General features: G+C 53.4%; 5 protein-coding genes across 5 annotated transcripts; 3 read left to right on the forward strand and 2 right to left on the reverse strand.

Moving 5' to 3' along the window:
• Positions 1-1,053: 1,053 nt before the first annotated feature.
• On the forward strand, positions 1,054-2,425 carry CTAM01_02322 (uncharacterized protein; the record flags this gene model as incomplete). The annotated part of the gene is made up of 4 exons (XM_060518361.1): positions 1,054-1,208; positions 1,267-1,734; positions 2,134-2,197; positions 2,261-2,425. The coding sequence occupies 4 exons, from the start codon at positions 1,054-1,056 to the stop codon at positions 2,423-2,425; spliced, it is 852 nt and encodes a 283-aa protein (XP_060386994.1).
• Positions 2,426-3,460: 1,035 nt separating this feature from the next.
• CTAM01_02323 (ubiquitin fusion degradation protein UFD1) lies at positions 3,461-4,740 on the reverse strand (the record flags this gene model as incomplete). The annotated part of the gene is made up of 3 exons (XM_060518362.1): positions 3,461-4,306; positions 4,379-4,684; positions 4,738-4,740. The coding sequence occupies 3 exons, from the start codon at positions 4,738-4,740 to the stop codon at positions 3,461-3,463; spliced, it is 1,155 nt and encodes a 384-aa protein (XP_060386995.1).
• Positions 4,741-5,251: 511 nt separating this feature from the next.
• CTAM01_02324 (Lin1 family protein) lies at positions 5,252-6,673 on the forward strand (the record flags this gene model as incomplete). The annotated part of the gene is made up of 1 exon (XM_060518363.1): positions 5,252-6,673. One exon carries the CDS (start codon positions 5,252-5,254, stop codon positions 6,671-6,673), a length of 1,422 nt encoding a protein of 473 aa, XP_060386996.1.
• A 205-nt stretch (positions 6,674-6,878) lies between these two features.
• On the reverse strand, positions 6,879-8,407 carry CTAM01_02325 (RuvB-like helicase 2; the record flags this gene model as incomplete). The annotated part of the gene is made up of 3 exons (XM_060518364.1): positions 6,879-8,055; positions 8,118-8,344; positions 8,399-8,407. 3 exons carry the CDS (start codon positions 8,405-8,407, stop codon positions 6,879-6,881), a joined length of 1,413 nt encoding a protein of 470 aa, XP_060386997.1.
• Positions 8,408-11,320: 2,913 nt separating this feature from the next.
• Positions 11,321-13,833, forward strand: CTAM01_02326 (uncharacterized protein; the record flags this gene model as incomplete). Its single annotated transcript, XM_060518365.1, has 2 exons — positions 11,321-11,504; positions 11,558-13,833. The coding sequence occupies 2 exons, from the start codon at positions 11,321-11,323 to the stop codon at positions 13,831-13,833; spliced, it is 2,460 nt and encodes an 819-aa protein (XP_060386998.1).
• Between the last annotated feature and the right edge of the window lie 2,217 nt (positions 13,834-16,050).

Below are 16,050 nucleotides of genomic sequence, written 5' to 3' on the forward strand. Positions count from 1 at the left end.
CTTTACTCATCGAGGCGGGTGCCACCTTTAGGCGGCTTCTCGAGGCGAGTGCCATCGACTCATCCTTGAGGTGAATATGATCTCACAGTGTGGACGATTTCTATGTATTCACCTTTCGAGGCGAGTGCTGACCCTCAACATCCTGAGACGAGTGCCTTCTCTAGACGAAGGCCATCTCACAGCCCTTTGAGTCTGGGGGCATATGTTCACCTTTCGTGACGAGTGCCATCTCCAACTTGTTGAGAAGGATATCAGTTCACTACCCTTTGAGACGAGTGCCATCCTACACTTCAGGCGAGTGCTACCTATTCACCTTTTATGGCGGGCACTATCTCTCATATTATTGAGGCGAGCGCCATCCAGTTACCCCTTGAGGCGAGTGCCATCGTATATTTGGGGCGAGTGCCGTCTAATACTTGAGCCTGAGTACCGTCCCAACTTGAGACGAGTGCTGTCTGTCAACCCTCGAGGTGAGGGTCGTCCCAACTCGAGGCGAGTGCTATCCCATTGCCCCTTGAGGCGGGTGCCGTCCCATAGTTGAGGCGAGTGCCAGCTCTCAGATTATAACAGCTCTTTCCTGCTTGACCTCTCTGGCTTTTCGAGATTTTGACTCTCACCCAGGATAATCTCCCCTTTCACCCCCTCCACAGACCTCTTCCTCTTCAACCAACCTCACCTCTCACAACTCCTCGACTAGAGAGCGAGATCTTCACCCATAGGAGATTTACATCATTACACTTCGCTATATACAGCATACCAGGTACGTGGTTTCTTACTCATGCTATGTATCTTACTTTTCGAGTCTCAACTCATCGCGGAACTCTTTCCATTACGACCAAACCTGAATATTCCACCCTCTATCATTTTTTTCTATCACATCATCGCATTCCTACGCGTTTCTGTGTTTGTTTCTTCCTCTCAAGCACACCGCGCCTCTCAACTTTAATACTACCCAGTGGTCAACACAAACTCTCTCAAACCTTCCTCTTCTCAACTCCCTTTACTTGACGACTCTCTTCCACCTTTACTCATCGCAACATCAGCAACGCAACAATGGCTGGCAACTCTTGGACCGTCGAGGCCGAGAAGGCCCTCTTGCTCTCCATCCTCACTACTGCCAACAGCGGTGCTGGCATAAAGCCTGACTGGGCTAACGTCGCTCGCCGCATGAACCGCCTCGGCTACAGCTACACCGTCGCGGCCCTCAGGTGAGTGACTGTTTCTTGATACAGTTTCCGGCAGAACTAATCGCAATTTCTCTCACAGTCAGCGCTTCTCGAAGTCTCTGTTCAAGCCTTTCAACGAGCAGATGGACGCGACCGCCGACATGCCTGCCACACCGGCTCCGGTTCCTTCTTCCCGCAAGCGTGCTGCCCCCGGCTCCGGCACCAGAGCGGCTAGAATCTCCATTGCCGGTGGTTCTGGTGCGGCCCAGGCTGCCAACGAGATGGCTTGGCTTGCCATTTCGGCTGACGATGGCGTTGACGATGCTGAGTCCGACATGGAGGACTCAAAGAAGCGTGTCAAGATCTTTCACGAAGGTCTTGTTGCTGCTCTTCATGGCCAGCATATTGATCTCACTGGCAACGATACCGATGCCAATATGGAGAACGCCGCTCCTGTCTCTGGTCTTATCGGTCAGCCGGTTGACCTCACCGGTGACCACCAGGTCGAGTTCAAGTTCGAGGGCAATGGCACCATGCCCTCTTTCATTCGTGCTGCCCGCTCGCGCAGGTATGTTACTACGGATTCTTGTTCTATTTTCTGTATTTTCACCTAGACCCCATTCTGGTCAACCCGCCACTTCAGATCCTGAGCTTGTGTTTGTGTTTTTGTGGCTCTTCCAGCTTCAACAGCACGGAATCGCTTCTCTTACCTGTTCTGCATCCGTCTGTTGTTTACCTTTACCCTTATGTTCAAATTTGACCCCACTACCTACCTCCTACCTTCCATCATTACCTTCCGTCTTTCCATATTTCCATCTTCCATACCTCACACCGCAAATTTCTACAATCAAAGTTCCGATTATCCTTCTACTCTATTCCCACATCCCAACTTCCACAAATAACACAACTTCCTCTCTCCAAACCCCTCAGAATTTTCCAAAATGGACCTCACTAAGGAATTCCGCAGCTTGACCATCAACGACGCCCCTGCCGCCGAGTCCCGCTTCAAGCTCAGAGACAACTTCAACGGCGTCAGAAGCGACCCCAAGGCCGATCCGTCCGTCAAGTTCGCTCACGTCATGGATCCCGCCTAGTGGGAACTCGAGAAGCGTGTCTGGACCGCCTGCGTGAACGGTCGCAAGTATCTCATGGCGATCAACGCGCGCAAGGCAGCCGAGAAGGAGGAGGCTGCTGCTAAGGCTGCCGCTGAGGCTACTGAGGCTGCGGCCCAGGCTGCGAACGCGATGGTCTTGGATTAAATGAGGACGGGAGGATTGGTTTACGATGAAACTCGTTTCCTTGAATTTATCCTGCTCTCATGACTTTAATGATGGGCGGGGAAATTTGGGAAAGAAGGGTTTTCGTTCGCCGTCTTTTTTGATTCCTTCTTCATTTCTTGCTACTGGGTTTGACGGCAAGGTGGTTCGACAGAAACTGGCATTGTTTTCGGCATCAGGAACGGTTTTCTTTTCGCTTTTTCCCTCCTCTCTCATCAGCTTTCCGTTAGTTTCTCGGCTTCTTCGTCTCTTTTCTTTTCGACTGTGGACACCTTTTCTTCTTCGCAACACCAAAACAAACGACCACCGCCATTGGGTTGGTTGCTCTGGAGTGGCAATGGAGGGGGAGGAGGAGACCGCGGGGGGATCATGAGATAATGGAGGCTGGGATTTGACGGAACCTGGAAAGGGGGGAGGAAGGGCTTTTGGGTTTGATTTCTCTTCTCGCCGGATTGGCCAGGTGGCTTATCGTTTACAAGGAATCTCTGGCAGAGAGGAATGGCTTCAACGGACTGATTTGACGGGGTATGGCTGAGATTACCGCCCCTTTTGATACTGATTGCGGAGGATCTTCCATCTGGCTCGTACAGAAGCAGGCTTGCTCTTTTGCTAGCTTTTCTTTCTAGCCGGAAATGGAAGTCATCATCTGCTATCCTTGAGTACACTGAATGCTTTGTGAGTGAAGACCTGGTGTTGTATAACTTCGATTCTTACGACAACGCGATTGTGAACGGTGGCGAGGAGATGAGTGTCAGGGTACTGCTCACATTGATGTCGTGTGCCCTTGGCCTCTTTGCCTTTGGCCATCATTTCGTATTACCAAGATCGTCTCAAGCACGGCACTCGTACGTAATCTCAATCACTTCATTTTCGGGAATCTACTCACCGTTTGACTGTCCCAGACGATGCTGCCCTGGTAATCAGAACCATGCTCCCAGAATAATTACCCATCATACCCCCGAACGCCATTTGATCCATCCCAAATCACAAATATGTTCGCACCCGCACATTGCCATCTCACTCGATGCCGCGAGGCTTAGGGCCACGGTTATCCACTCTCCGTCCCTCCGCAGGGCCCTTCTTCTCAGGAGCCTTCTCCTTCTCCTCGGCCTCGCCCTTGCGCTTGGCTCGAAGTGTCTGGCCCTGGCCCGCAAAGTGCGGACGCTTCTGCTCCTCCAGCTCGCGCTTCTTGTCGTCATCGGTCTTGACCGGCTTGATCTCGTAGCCGAAGAAGAGCTTATTGGGCGGAAGGCGGAGAGGCATAGGGCCGTTGTTGTTCCGGCGCGGGATGGGCAGAGCGGGCGGGTTAGCTGAGGCGCCCGCCACGGGAGTCGCAGGCTTGGGCGTCGACGCCTTGCTGCCCTTCTTGCTGAGCTTTTGGCCCTCGCCGTAGAATTTGGAGTTGGTCGTCGCCGCGCCGGGGGCGATGGCGCCGTAGTTGATGGACTGGGCCATGGACCCTTGGCTGTGGAGCAGGCCGCCGGCCGGAAGGCCACCACGGCCGCTTCTGGGTGTGCTGGTTCCGCTGCCTTTCTGTTGCCTCTCTGGCTCGACGTAGCCGACTGGTGGCGCAAAGTCGACCTCGACGTCGGTCTCGATTAGGCACACTCCCATCTTGTCCGTCTCCGGCTTGACCTCGAGAACCGCTACGTGGTAGATCTCGTCATTGTACTCGAAGTTGAAGACGTCACCCTTGGTGAGTGCGGCGAAGTTCCTAAATGCCTTCTCCAGCACGGCCTTGGGATCGCTGATATCGAGGAAGTTGGTCGATTGGGGCTGCAGCTTGACTAGCTTGGCGAGCTCGAGGGAAGTCGTCTTGATCTGGATCATGTCGCCGACGTCCAGCGAGAGGGTTTGCATCATCTGATCTCACACGTTAGCAACGCCACCTCCGCTACGGCCAGCGCGGGCCAACGAGAGGATACGAGCACGAACCCAGTGGGGAAGGTATGCTCTGCCCTCCTCCGCGACGAACTCCAACACACCGGCGTGTGAGTGCTTTCCCTTCTCGCCATTTATAATCTCCATGAGCAACGGCCATTGCACGTGGAGCTTCGAGACCTTGTCGAGGGCGGAGGGCGGCAGGAAGATCTTGGAACCGTAGTTGAGGTCGGGTCGCTCGGGACCAGGTGCCATGACCATGGGGTAGCATCGGTAGTATTCGTCGAATCGCTGGACGATCGGCCGGCGGCCACCGCGTGCGAAGTTATACATGTCTGCTTCGTTCTGGTCGAAGCGATACTGGGAGCTCAGAATTAGCTGGGGTAAAGATGTGAATTGGACAGCTAGCTTACCATCGAGCGGGGGATATGTTGAGTAAAGTATCTTTTGGGCAGCAGAGAGAGGAAAATGAAAAGCAGTAACGTTAAATCCGATGTGTTATTAAGCTACCTTGGGCAGCTTTCTTTGAATCAGAGCAGTTGTGGCTGCTGCAGGTGGTGAAAGAAGGTAGCTTTGGCCTTTGGGTGAGATGAAGGAGGACCCGCGGTTTACGTGGGGCCGCAAAGGCAACTGATGAATGACGAAACCCACTGGAAGTTCGACTAGGCTCCACCAAAAAATGACATGCCCGATACCCCAGTCGGTACCTTAATGCCCATGCAACTTTGTAGGGAATTCGAGGTATCCGCTCTCAGCTCTCAGATGCATTCCAGGAAACTTAGAACGGGACGTTTGGAATTAGAGCTGCTGCATCCAGCCCACCTAGAAAGAAGCTCTTTTAAGCCAAAGCTCAGCCAGCCTCGCCTTGCGATAACTCCTCATCTGTCATAACCCACACCATATTCCCAGGCGTAGCCAGCCCGAATTATGGCCTCCAGACACTCAGCAGCGCGCCCGAAAAGGGCAGGCGAAACATTTGCGCGAACACACCACCACGATGCCGAAGCAGACGACGGCCACGACTCCAAGAAGCTAAAGTTTGATGTCCGCAACCCCTCCGCCCTGGCCCCCGATGCGCCGGAAGAGGACGCCATCCTCGATGCCGACGTCATTGGCGGCGGCGGGGGAGCGACGAAGCGCGGCGCCGTGAACCTGGACGGCTACGACAGCGACTCGGACAACGAGCGCAACTTCAAGTCGCGCGCCAATGAGAAGCATAAGGGCAGGAAGGATGGCGATGCGGATTTCTTTGGCCAGTTGGATAATTACGATGCCAAGGACAGCGGCGCGAACGGCAAGGGGGGCAGGGTTAACGAGGACGACGACGAGGACGACGACATGTTTGCAGCGGACGACGATGACGAAGAGAAGGAGGGCAAGGCGGCGCAGGAGGGCACCAAGGCGGCAGGGAAGGATAAGGCTGTGCGCTTTCTCGACGATGCACAGATTCAGGGTCAAGAGCTGCAAAGTAAAAGCGGTGGACAGATCCGTCTAGACGACGAGGAGAGCAGCGACGACGAAGAAGATAAAGAGCTTGCGATGCAGGAGGAGGGTATTGACGAGGAAGTCGGGCTCGGCGGCTTGAAGCGTAACGCGCCCAAGGTTGAGGCGTTCAACATGAAGGACGAGCAAGAGGAGGGTCGCTTCGACGAGGACGGCAACTTTATCAGGAAAGCGGTGGACCCGAACGCCGTGCACGACAAGTGGCTCGACGGGTTGAGTAAAAAGGATCTGAAGAAGGCGGCAGATGCACACGAGAAGCGCGAGGCCGAGGCGCGGAGGTTACGGATGGAAAACGACGACATCTTGACGACGGACCTGCTCAAGGCGCTGATCGTGAGGTTAGAAAGGGGCGAGACATCCCTTGAGGCCCTGGCGAGGTTGGGCAAGGGGCAGCCTAAAACCAAAAAGATACCCAAATGGAAACTGAAGAAGCAGAACAAGGGTGGCGGCGATGAGACCATGGACGTCGACAAGGAAAAGGACCAGCTCAGTCCAGAGCAGCAGAAGAGAAAAGAGGCTATTGAGGCCATCACCGACGCGGCGGACAAGCTGCTGAGCCGCGACCACGCCGAGATTTACGACGAGGAGAGAGAGATGCTCGTGCGTGAGTGGCAGCGGGAGACGGGCGAGCAGTGGGTTGAGCCGGCCAAGGACGACGCTGATGACGATTTGTCTTCGAGGATGTGGGAGTTCCGTTGGACGGATGGGCGGGATAATGCTGAGAAACAAGGGCCGTACGATGGGCCCACGATGAAGGCATGGCAGGACGCCGGGTACTTTGGTGAGGGCGTTGAGTTCCGGCTGGTTGGTGACGATTCCTGGACGAGGGTTGCGACGTTTGAATGATCGTTCCGCGATTTGGATCCCACTCGAAAAAGAAAGAGTACCATGTCACAAAGACGGATGAATGAATAAAAAAGCCTTGCATTCCTGGCATCGTCACGATGCTACCATTCAAACATTTATGGTACATAATCTATCATACGTCCTAGGGGGTGGCCACCTATTTTACTGCCCAAAAACGCCCAACATGGAAGACCCTTTAACACGCTTAACTCAACTCCATCGCATCGCCATGGCCATTAGTGACGGTAAAGTCGACGGCACCGTCGTTGCCAATCAAGCGCTTCTCCGACTCGGACACGAACTTGACGCTGCGAGACGGGTCGTAGAAGAGCGAGAAGCTTCTCTGAACGTCGGCAATCTCGACCTGCTTCGCCCTGCGCTTGGCGCAAATCAACTGTGAGGTGGTGATGAGGTTGCTGGCGTAACGCAGGCCCGCTTCCTGGCCAATCTTCGTGAGCAGCGCCAGAGCGTCGGCTGAGACATCAACCTCCTCTTCTTGAGCTCTGATGGTGATGATCTGCTTGATCTCCTCAGGGCTGTAGGTGTTTGTGTGGATGATGACGACACGGTCCAGGAAATCGAGGGGCAGACCATGGGGGCTGCGGTAGTCGGTTCCACGGATGCGGGAATTGCCTCTGTTGCTGGCCATGATGACAATGGGTGCGAGGTCGTCTTCCAGGGCGCGGTTGATGTATGAGAAGCACTCAATATCGAGCATGTGAACCTCGTCGATGAACAACACGCCGGGAACAATCTCGGCCTTGCCCTCCTCCTTCCACTCGCCGACCTTGGTGTTGATTTGGTCCCTGATCTCGCTGCGGATCTCACCAGTGTCTCCAGAGAACAGAGCCAAGAAGCCCTGCGTTCTTGAGTTGATAACATCAATCTCGTGAAGAGTGACGGTGTGGACAACCTCCTTGCGCTTTTGCAGCTCACCGTCTGGGCACTGCAGGAACTTAGTGTCGACGCCCATGGCATCGTAGTCGCGCGAGCGAGCATATGACCGGCCAAGCTTTGTAATCTTGCCCGAAGACTTGTCGATGGAAATGATGTCACCGGCCATGACACGCTCCTTGGTCATGGCATCAATCATCTTGGCGCCCATGTCGTAGACAGCTTCCATGTCGGTCGTCTTGATCGTCAGCTTTCCCTGCTTGGCGCCGCCTGTAACGCTTCGGTCGATCTGGATTTCGACGACCTCGCCCTCCATAATCTCGCTCTCCTCCTTGATACGAACACCGATCGACTTGCGGAATGCTTGTGTGAGAGCTTCGGTCTTTGACATTTCGAGGGAGAAGATTTCGGATGAGGCGAGGGAAGTGAAGGGAACATCGGGGCCGAGGGACTGAGCCATTCCCATGGCGATGGCGGTTTTTCCAGTGCTGAGGAGATGAGAGGTCAGTTGTACAGTCCTCAAAGGACACATGTGGAAGAAAAGGCTTACCTTGGGGGGCCGGCGATCAGCACAGCTCTTCCGGCAATCTTGCTCTCCTTGATCATCTGCAGGATCACGGCAGCAGCTTTTCTGGCCTTCTCCTGTCCAACCAACCCCTGAGATGCCGCTCTGGGCTCCAGTGTCGTGCCATCAACGCCCAGGCCGCGGATGTGGGAGTGAGCCGCGATGAGGTTGAGGCCCTTGAGCTCCTTGCTCTCGGAGACGGTCATGACGGGCTATAGACCCTGTTAGCTACTAGTGCGTAGACGCAGACGAAGAGGAGCGCATACCGCAGCCATCTTGGATTTTGGTAACCGACGACTTCGAGAAGCTTGTCGCAGGGTTGAGTTTTCGGCAATTGAGGGATGTCAGTGGGAAGAGACGGGCTTGAGGTGATGTTCGTGGATGAGGCGCAAAAAGCAGTTCGTCAATTGTCGTTCAAGGCTGAAAGAGCTCGGCCTTGCGCGTTCAGAAATTTAGGAACGCGCTTACCTCAGTTTGAAAGGGCTGAGCGTGGCGCGGCTAGCGCTTGGGCGCCACAGGAACAAGCCTGTGTAGGTAAGCCAGGACGTCAGAAAGTCTGCCTTAGTAGGTACAAAGCAGGCACAGTATCCGTACCACCTCGGTTTAAGCTTGACGCCAGCACTTAAACACTCCATGTCAGGCCCAGAGGAAATCTCCCTAACTTAACTCTATTACATACGATAAAGAAGTCCTTAGGTTGATTTCAACAAAGTCTTACACAAAATGTCTTAAGCAAGTTCTTGGGCAGGACTGCTCCAGCTTATCCTGTTGCGACCTGTTGCCAGTCAAGGGTGCGATTATTGCTCATTATTTTGAGCCATGTGTCGAGTAGAACCTCGACAAGCTCCGGAGTCTGAATGCAGCATCTAGATTGTTGTCGTGAACAATCAAGTCTTTGTTGGTGCTAAGACAATGCAGCTACACAATCTTGTCTTACATTTTGAATTGCTTGCTTCCAAAAGCAGCCAGGATGCCTTGTTCTTTGTTATCTAGAAACGACCGATCGACTACGGGAGGTGTTGATCTTCGCTTGGAACAGTGACATCTTGAACGGATATCTGTTGCATTCCCATCCAAGCGCCTTTGGCAATATTCGCTCAGAACGTTCCATGGTCGTGGCCTCCTGATTGTGCTCGAGAGGGGTAAGTATCGGTGCCCAAGTGCAGGATCGATAGAAAGGTCCATCGGCGATGGTGGGAAAACGGCAAGCGACGTACGAGATCAAGTTCAACTTGAACTTCGAAATGGCGCTAATGCCCATAATAGCATCAATGTTTGCTTATTGGGATGCGCCCTCCCCCACCCAACGTTGACCCCTTCTTGGGCAATTGCCAATGGATCAATCAGTTTTTGTCTGGCCCCCGGAAAAAGCAAGCGTGGGTACCATCCTAGCTCGGAGTCCTGCCGGCAAACGGCCTCACCCCACCCACCACACCTTGGTAATTGTTCCTTCCATCTGAGCAATCTCTAATGTAAGGGTTTGCGGGCAGGCCAGGGTGCTTGCAGCTTGATTGACGCAGCATTATCACAATCCGCGAAAGCCGACCGAGAATAGGCAAGCTATCGTCTGTGTAAGTCTATGTTCGAATGGAGTATTCCGATAAACAGACGTATTGATGACATACTTCGCTTGGAAGGAAGTACCTATAGCTCTGCTTGAAGGCATTCGCAGCACTGTATGTAGGTGTATTCGTCGTATACCTATGCCATCGGATATGAAAGCGACCATGATTTATTCCTCGCTAACGGCCAGTCTCACAGATGAACCCCAGGCCGAAACCACGAACGTCTTGGCCCTCTAATAAAATGTGCAACACGTTTTACAGCGAGCCCGTAAGCCTATGGCTCGTGAGGCCAGCTCAGCGTCAAATACCCTGGAATTCTGTGAAAAGGGAGCAAACCTGGAACCTAATGCTCTGCTGGATGTTTGTCTAAATCTCTCTCTCTCTCTCTCTCTCTCTCTCTCTCTCTCTCTCTCTCTCTCTCTCTCTCTCTCTGAATTGTCTGTGACTCCCTGCAAGTTCCTCGATAGAATTCCATCACATCCAGTCGTTTCCGCTCTCCACCCAAGTCCTGACGCCAGCATTGAGCAGTTCCGCCTACGGTACTACGTGAAGTTCACACCGAGCGCAGAATACCTACTTCGGCTTACCTTGCTGGAAAACAGGTCTAATAAGCCCTGCATATCTAGCACATGTGCGTTCCATCACCTATGTTAATTACTGCGTGCACTATCTTTGTGTGCGTGCGTCCTCATTGACAAGGAACATTACTTCCCCCAACCCACCTCCCCTCCCCAAATGCTGCACTTCCCAGGTTGTCAGGCCAGTGTAATTAATCTAACCCCGACCTACCTAATCCAACCACGCGATCTGCGTGGGGCGCGTTTTCAGCACGCGACGGCACTGACCGCCCAACTGAAGGAGGTGCTTTGGAACAGGGATTCAAATATAAAAACAGGAGAAGGAGAAAAACCACTTAAGCAAAAAGACTTGCCCTCAAATAGATGCTGGCAACTCGGGTCACTGTCTGTACCTTCCTTTTGAACCTCGACCTCAAAGCTGTCCAATTATCAATAAGACCCCTTAGGCGAGCCAACGTAATCGATGGTGACGCGCTCCTTCCCGTCATAGGGTTTCCCTCTTATACCTCTGGGCATCTCACCCCACCTCGCATCTTGCAAACAAAGACCCTTATGTTCCTTGCCTCACCTGCCTGCCACCTGCGTACACGCAAACACTTTTTCTACCTACCTACCTACCTACCTACCTACTTACTTATGCGCACCCCTTCAACGCACCTTCAACGCACTCTTCGAGTATGAGGCCTGGGCATAATCTCACGTGCAAAGGAGATGACAAACATAAATCGACCTTCGATTGAGAGTCCACACCTCGCCCACCATAACCATGTCGCCGGCATCCTTTCGACGTTCCGAAGACAGCGGCCATTACAGTAGTCGCTACGACTACAACGATCGCAGGGATGGCGAAAGAGACCGTCTAGGTCGTGATTCTCGATATTACCGTCGCTCCCGATCACGATCCCGTTCGGGGTCTCGGTCATCACGATCCATGTCGCTATCCCGCTCAAGTTCGCCAGGCAGGCGGACCAGAGAGAGAAAAAGAGACAGAAGCTGGGATAGGGACCGGGACCGGGGAAGGGAAAGAGACAGGGACAGAGACAGGATGAAGGATCTGGACCGCGACCATCCGAGAACCCAAACGGACTTGTTCAAGCCACCGCCGTCCACCGCTTCACGAGCTACCATCCCTCCTCCTCGTGGCCCGCCCACAAGAACGTTTTCCTCGCCAGTCATGAGCAAGTCGGGCATTTCAATAGATACCCGATCCAACCGTGGATCAGAACAATGTAAGAGTAGAACGTGATTCACTTTAGAGCGCCGATACTAACCGTTGCATCAGCACCATGGAAACCCCCAGCGCCATCGACGACACCAGCACCTTCAGCACCACCGACCCCTCGATCCGCGAACAACACAACAGCAACGGTCAAGATCACCGCATCTTTACGACAACTGACTCGGCGAAGTAACGAACAAGGTGCAATTCAATTGCGGAAAGATGTAGTTGAGGCGCGTGCCAAAGCTCGGGACAAAGACCATGTCCAATCGCACGGCAAATATGCCGAATTTCCCTCCTTGAAAGACTACCATCGAAAGCTTGAGAAGAAAGACGCCGACGACCTAGATAGTTTGGGAAAGGAGATGAAGGATGCGGACCAACAGTGGCAGACTGCGGCAGAGGCATTTGCTGCTACTCTGCTTCAAGCTTTTACTGAGCTGCAGCAGAAAGACAAAGGTCGTCGCCTCGTTGCTCCTAGTGCTCCGGACGGACTCGAGGCACGGCTCACGTCACGCCTCGATGCGCTTGAGAACCAACATAAAGAAGCATCTGCGAAGCAGCAGAAACAGATGGAGGAACTTCGTGAAAATCTCTCGGTTGAGAGTGCCAAGCGAAAGGCTCTTGGCGTCGAGAACGAGACGCTGAAGAAGAAGGTTCAAGAGCTCCAGGGCCATTACCAGTCTCTGAGTTCCAGGGCCGATGATCATGACACGTCCATTAAGCAGCTGCAAGAGCCAAAGCCAGATGTCGTACCGCCTCGTGCACCTCCAAAAGAGAATGGCACAACATCGGAGGACTTGGAGGCAATCAAGACGCTCATCGCCCAGCACGAAGACCTACTAAGCTTCCTGAAGCTTCAAGTATCGGAGCACGACAACAAGCTCGGTGAGATGGATATCGACCTCATCAGCGACAGTTGTGGTGCTATTGCGACAACGCTGCCGAGACTGGAACAGAATTTCAAGCAGGCTGCCGACGATGTGATTACGCTTCAGTCAAAACATATGATGCTCGAAGTGGATGCAGAAGTCATTCGATCTAGTGTCCAGCAGTTGCGGTCTGACACGCAGCGAGACATTCAGCAGCAACGTTCCGATATCGATAAGATCCAGGCAGGTACTGAGCAGCTCGGATCCGCGACTGCCCAACTGAGGTCCGGAGTAGAGTCCCTCAGAACTCAAATGAAGTCGGAAACAGAATGCTTTAAGAAAGACGCTCTCGAAATCAAGTCTGACACTGAGCGCCTGAAGACAGAAGCCCAGCAGCTCAGATCCGACACGGACCACGTCAAGAAAGATGTTCAGAAATTTGAATCTGTCGTTGAACACATCAAGACAGAGGCTCAGCAATTAAAGTCGGAAATGACGCAGCTGCAGTCGGGCGTGGAGAAACTTGCTTCGGATATACCACGCCCACCCGACGGCGACAAGTTCCTGGCGGTCGGAACCTTTACAGCGATGAACTCCACTGTTTTCAAGACATTTAGTACTTGGATCGAGGACTTCAAGAAGCGAGTCGACGTCGTAGAGCGCCAAATGCTACCGCTGCGGACGGACGCGGTTGCCTGGACTCAAGTAAAGACGCTCGAGAAAGGATCAGACCAGAAGTCGAGTCGTAGTACAGATACCAGCCGCCTGTCGACCCCAACTAATGACTTGAAGGTCGATCAGTACGAAGGCAAGTTGAAGGACTACGAAACACGGATCAAGGTGCTCGAGGCTGTCTCGAGGCAGAGTCCGCGTCGTTTGGAACACGATACTTCAGAGCCAACCAAGACTGCGGATACACCGACCAAAAGGCGCGCAGCCGATAATTCAGCTTCAACCAAGCTCACAATCGACGCATTGAAGGAGCAGTTGTCGATGGTCGATCAGAGCATCAAGGCAATCTCTGAGTCAACCAAGTTAACAAGCGAAAGCCAGACCAGGGACTCTCACAGAATTCAGGTACTAGAAAGCCAGGCATACGATTTCCGGGCGGATCACCAGCGCTTGAGCGAGTTTGAGCAACGATTCGCGACGACAGAGGAGAAGGTGAAGGCTTCCGAGGACAAGATGGACTTTCTGCAACACAACATGATGAATGTGGACGCGCAAATTAACAACTTGACGACGGAGGCCCTTTACCAGGCTATTCTGCAGCACATTGACAGATACCATCCTACGGAAGCCGCAGTTGGACCTAAGATAGATCAGATGGCCAGGCAGGTGGCAGCCTATGAGCAGAGACTGCTCTTCTTGGAGAGGCAGATAACGTTGAACGATGAGCCTGCGAATAAGAAACGGAGACTGAGCTCTCAGTACGGGCCGCTGGCCGTGACCAATGGAAGACACTGAGGAGAAAAAAAAGGGAGTTGATGCATCGCGCATTTTGAGTTCAGCAAGATACCAGGGAAGACGGCGCAAAGGATCCTGTTACGATACCAAGGTTGTACTCTTCGCATGGACAGAAGAGAGCTACCTTCATAGGTAGTGGTCTACCTCATCTGCGGCTAGCTACCATACTTTGGTAACTTGCCTGTAGAAATATCTCTAGATTAGATAGAGGCTAGGTACGCCAATGGCAGACGCCTATATTACAACTACTTGGGTTGTTACATTAACCGCTGTGATGATGCAACATCTGTCAACAGGGTAAACGCCTCTCTAAGAAACCCGTTATGTGTGACGGCGCTAGGTTGTCTTTGTTAAGAAATTCCAAACTGCTTATACTAAGAATGCGTCGGCTCCGGAGTGCAGAATGATCCAGGCAAAGCCACAATGAAGCACATTATCTACGCGATGAGCAAGGTACACCTGTACAAAGGTCGGCAGTCTTCGTAGGCACCTGCAGCTTGGTGAAACGGCGAAACAAACAAGTTGACAGAACAATGCATGGCCCAAATCGCGACAAATTGGCTTCCCCGAGTGGAGGTCACAGTAAGTTGAGCCACAAGAACTTGTCGGACTTTTTTTCCGGCCCATCCTCTATAACTAGGTAGCCCTCCACCTTGCCATGAATGATAGAGGCACGTTGGATAAGCGCGGCGCCCCCGAGCTACATGAGCACCTTAGATAGGCTTAGGTCGCGACATAAGGGAGGTAGGTGGTCGAGATTCCCGCCGCTGAGTCCGCCCGCAAGCGGTCCCGCCTGAGATGGAAGGCGGGCCACAGGGCAGGCAGACACGTCCATTGTTCCTGCTGCGTATCGCCATAGACTCACGGCTTGATGACATAAGCTTGGGAAGTTGACTGGCACGGGTACCTGACCAGATCATTCCAGCCCTTTATTAGGGTATTAGAACTAAGGAAGGTTCGTATTTCGTCCCGCGCAACTGGGTGGGTGCGGATGTCGGCTCAAGCCTCAAGTTGGGATACCGTTCCCTCAGAAAGCGAGCATTGAGTAAGCACGCGCCGCACTCAATTCTCTGGCGGGACATTCACGGTTCATCTAGATGAGGTTAGGTAGGCACGTAGGTAAGCATGGTAAGGTATCCGTGAGGTAAACCAGATTGCCAGAACGTCGCACTTTCAATTCCTGTCCTGGTTGGCGCACTGGACACCACCACCCCAGCTGCCGTCTCGCATCATCTGCGTCTAGCGGTTGCCATCCGGGCCCGTCATTGGCCTGAATTCGCCGCGAGATAGCGCGTGTCTCTTTACCTTGCTTGCCTTCTTTGCCAATCCTGCCTTTTTCCTTCCCTGCTAGAGTGTGTCTTTACCTGAATTGCTGTGCTTCTGACCTCCATCCCACTTTTGAGTGCCTTCCATGTTAGGTTGTCTGTCGTACCTACATAGGTACACCATACGGTGAATGAGAGGTACCTATGCACATAAGGTAAGGTACCTAAGATGAAGGTTTAACCCATCCCATCCATCCAACTGGGCGCACCGGTGGAAGTACCAGGTCAGGCTCGGCATCCACCTTTTTTTCTCCCCTCCCACCCTTTGCACCATCCACCTGGGCAGCCCAGTAAGGTGTGCCAGTCCCCCCACCCAGTCCATTCACTCAGTGTAAGCTGAGCACTGAGGTGAGGTGAGGTCCAGTGCCTGCCAGCTACAAGACTCCACGCTAAAGGTAAGGAAGGTACAGTGGGCAATGTCCTGGACCTCCCATCCACGTCCAAAACCCACACTACTCGCGAGGTCCCGTCCACCGTCTCTCCAAAAGACCCGCGACCTCGACCCTTTCCAACACCATCTTCCTACCTTGACCCTTGTTCCACCCCGTATCGTCGACCTGCGGCACGTCGTCCCGTCCTCAACCCCGTCTGGATCCGGCGCAGGTTGCAACTGAGGTGTCAACTGCTTGCTTACCTTCCTTACCTACCTTACCTTACCTCATTGCGAAGCGCAGGTTGCTCCCTCTGCTCTGCTAGGGGCGACGCTCTTACACTTCCTCGCACCGACCCGAACCTCACCTCAACTCGCGTCTTCGATTGACGCAGCTGCACCTCACCTTTGAAGGCCGCGTCGCTACCAGTGAGCTTGGCTTGGCTTCGCTTCCTTTCGCTTCGCATCCCATCCCAACCCATCAAATCAACCCCCCAAGCAGCACGCCACGTCGGGAAATGC

Source organism: Colletotrichum tamarilloi, assembly GCF_030869305.1.
Source record: "Colletotrichum tamarilloi strain Tom-12 chromosome Unknown Scaffold_5.1, whole genome shotgun sequence".
Classification (NCBI taxonomy): Eukaryota; Fungi; Ascomycota; class Sordariomycetes; order Glomerellales; family Glomerellaceae; genus Colletotrichum; species Colletotrichum tamarilloi.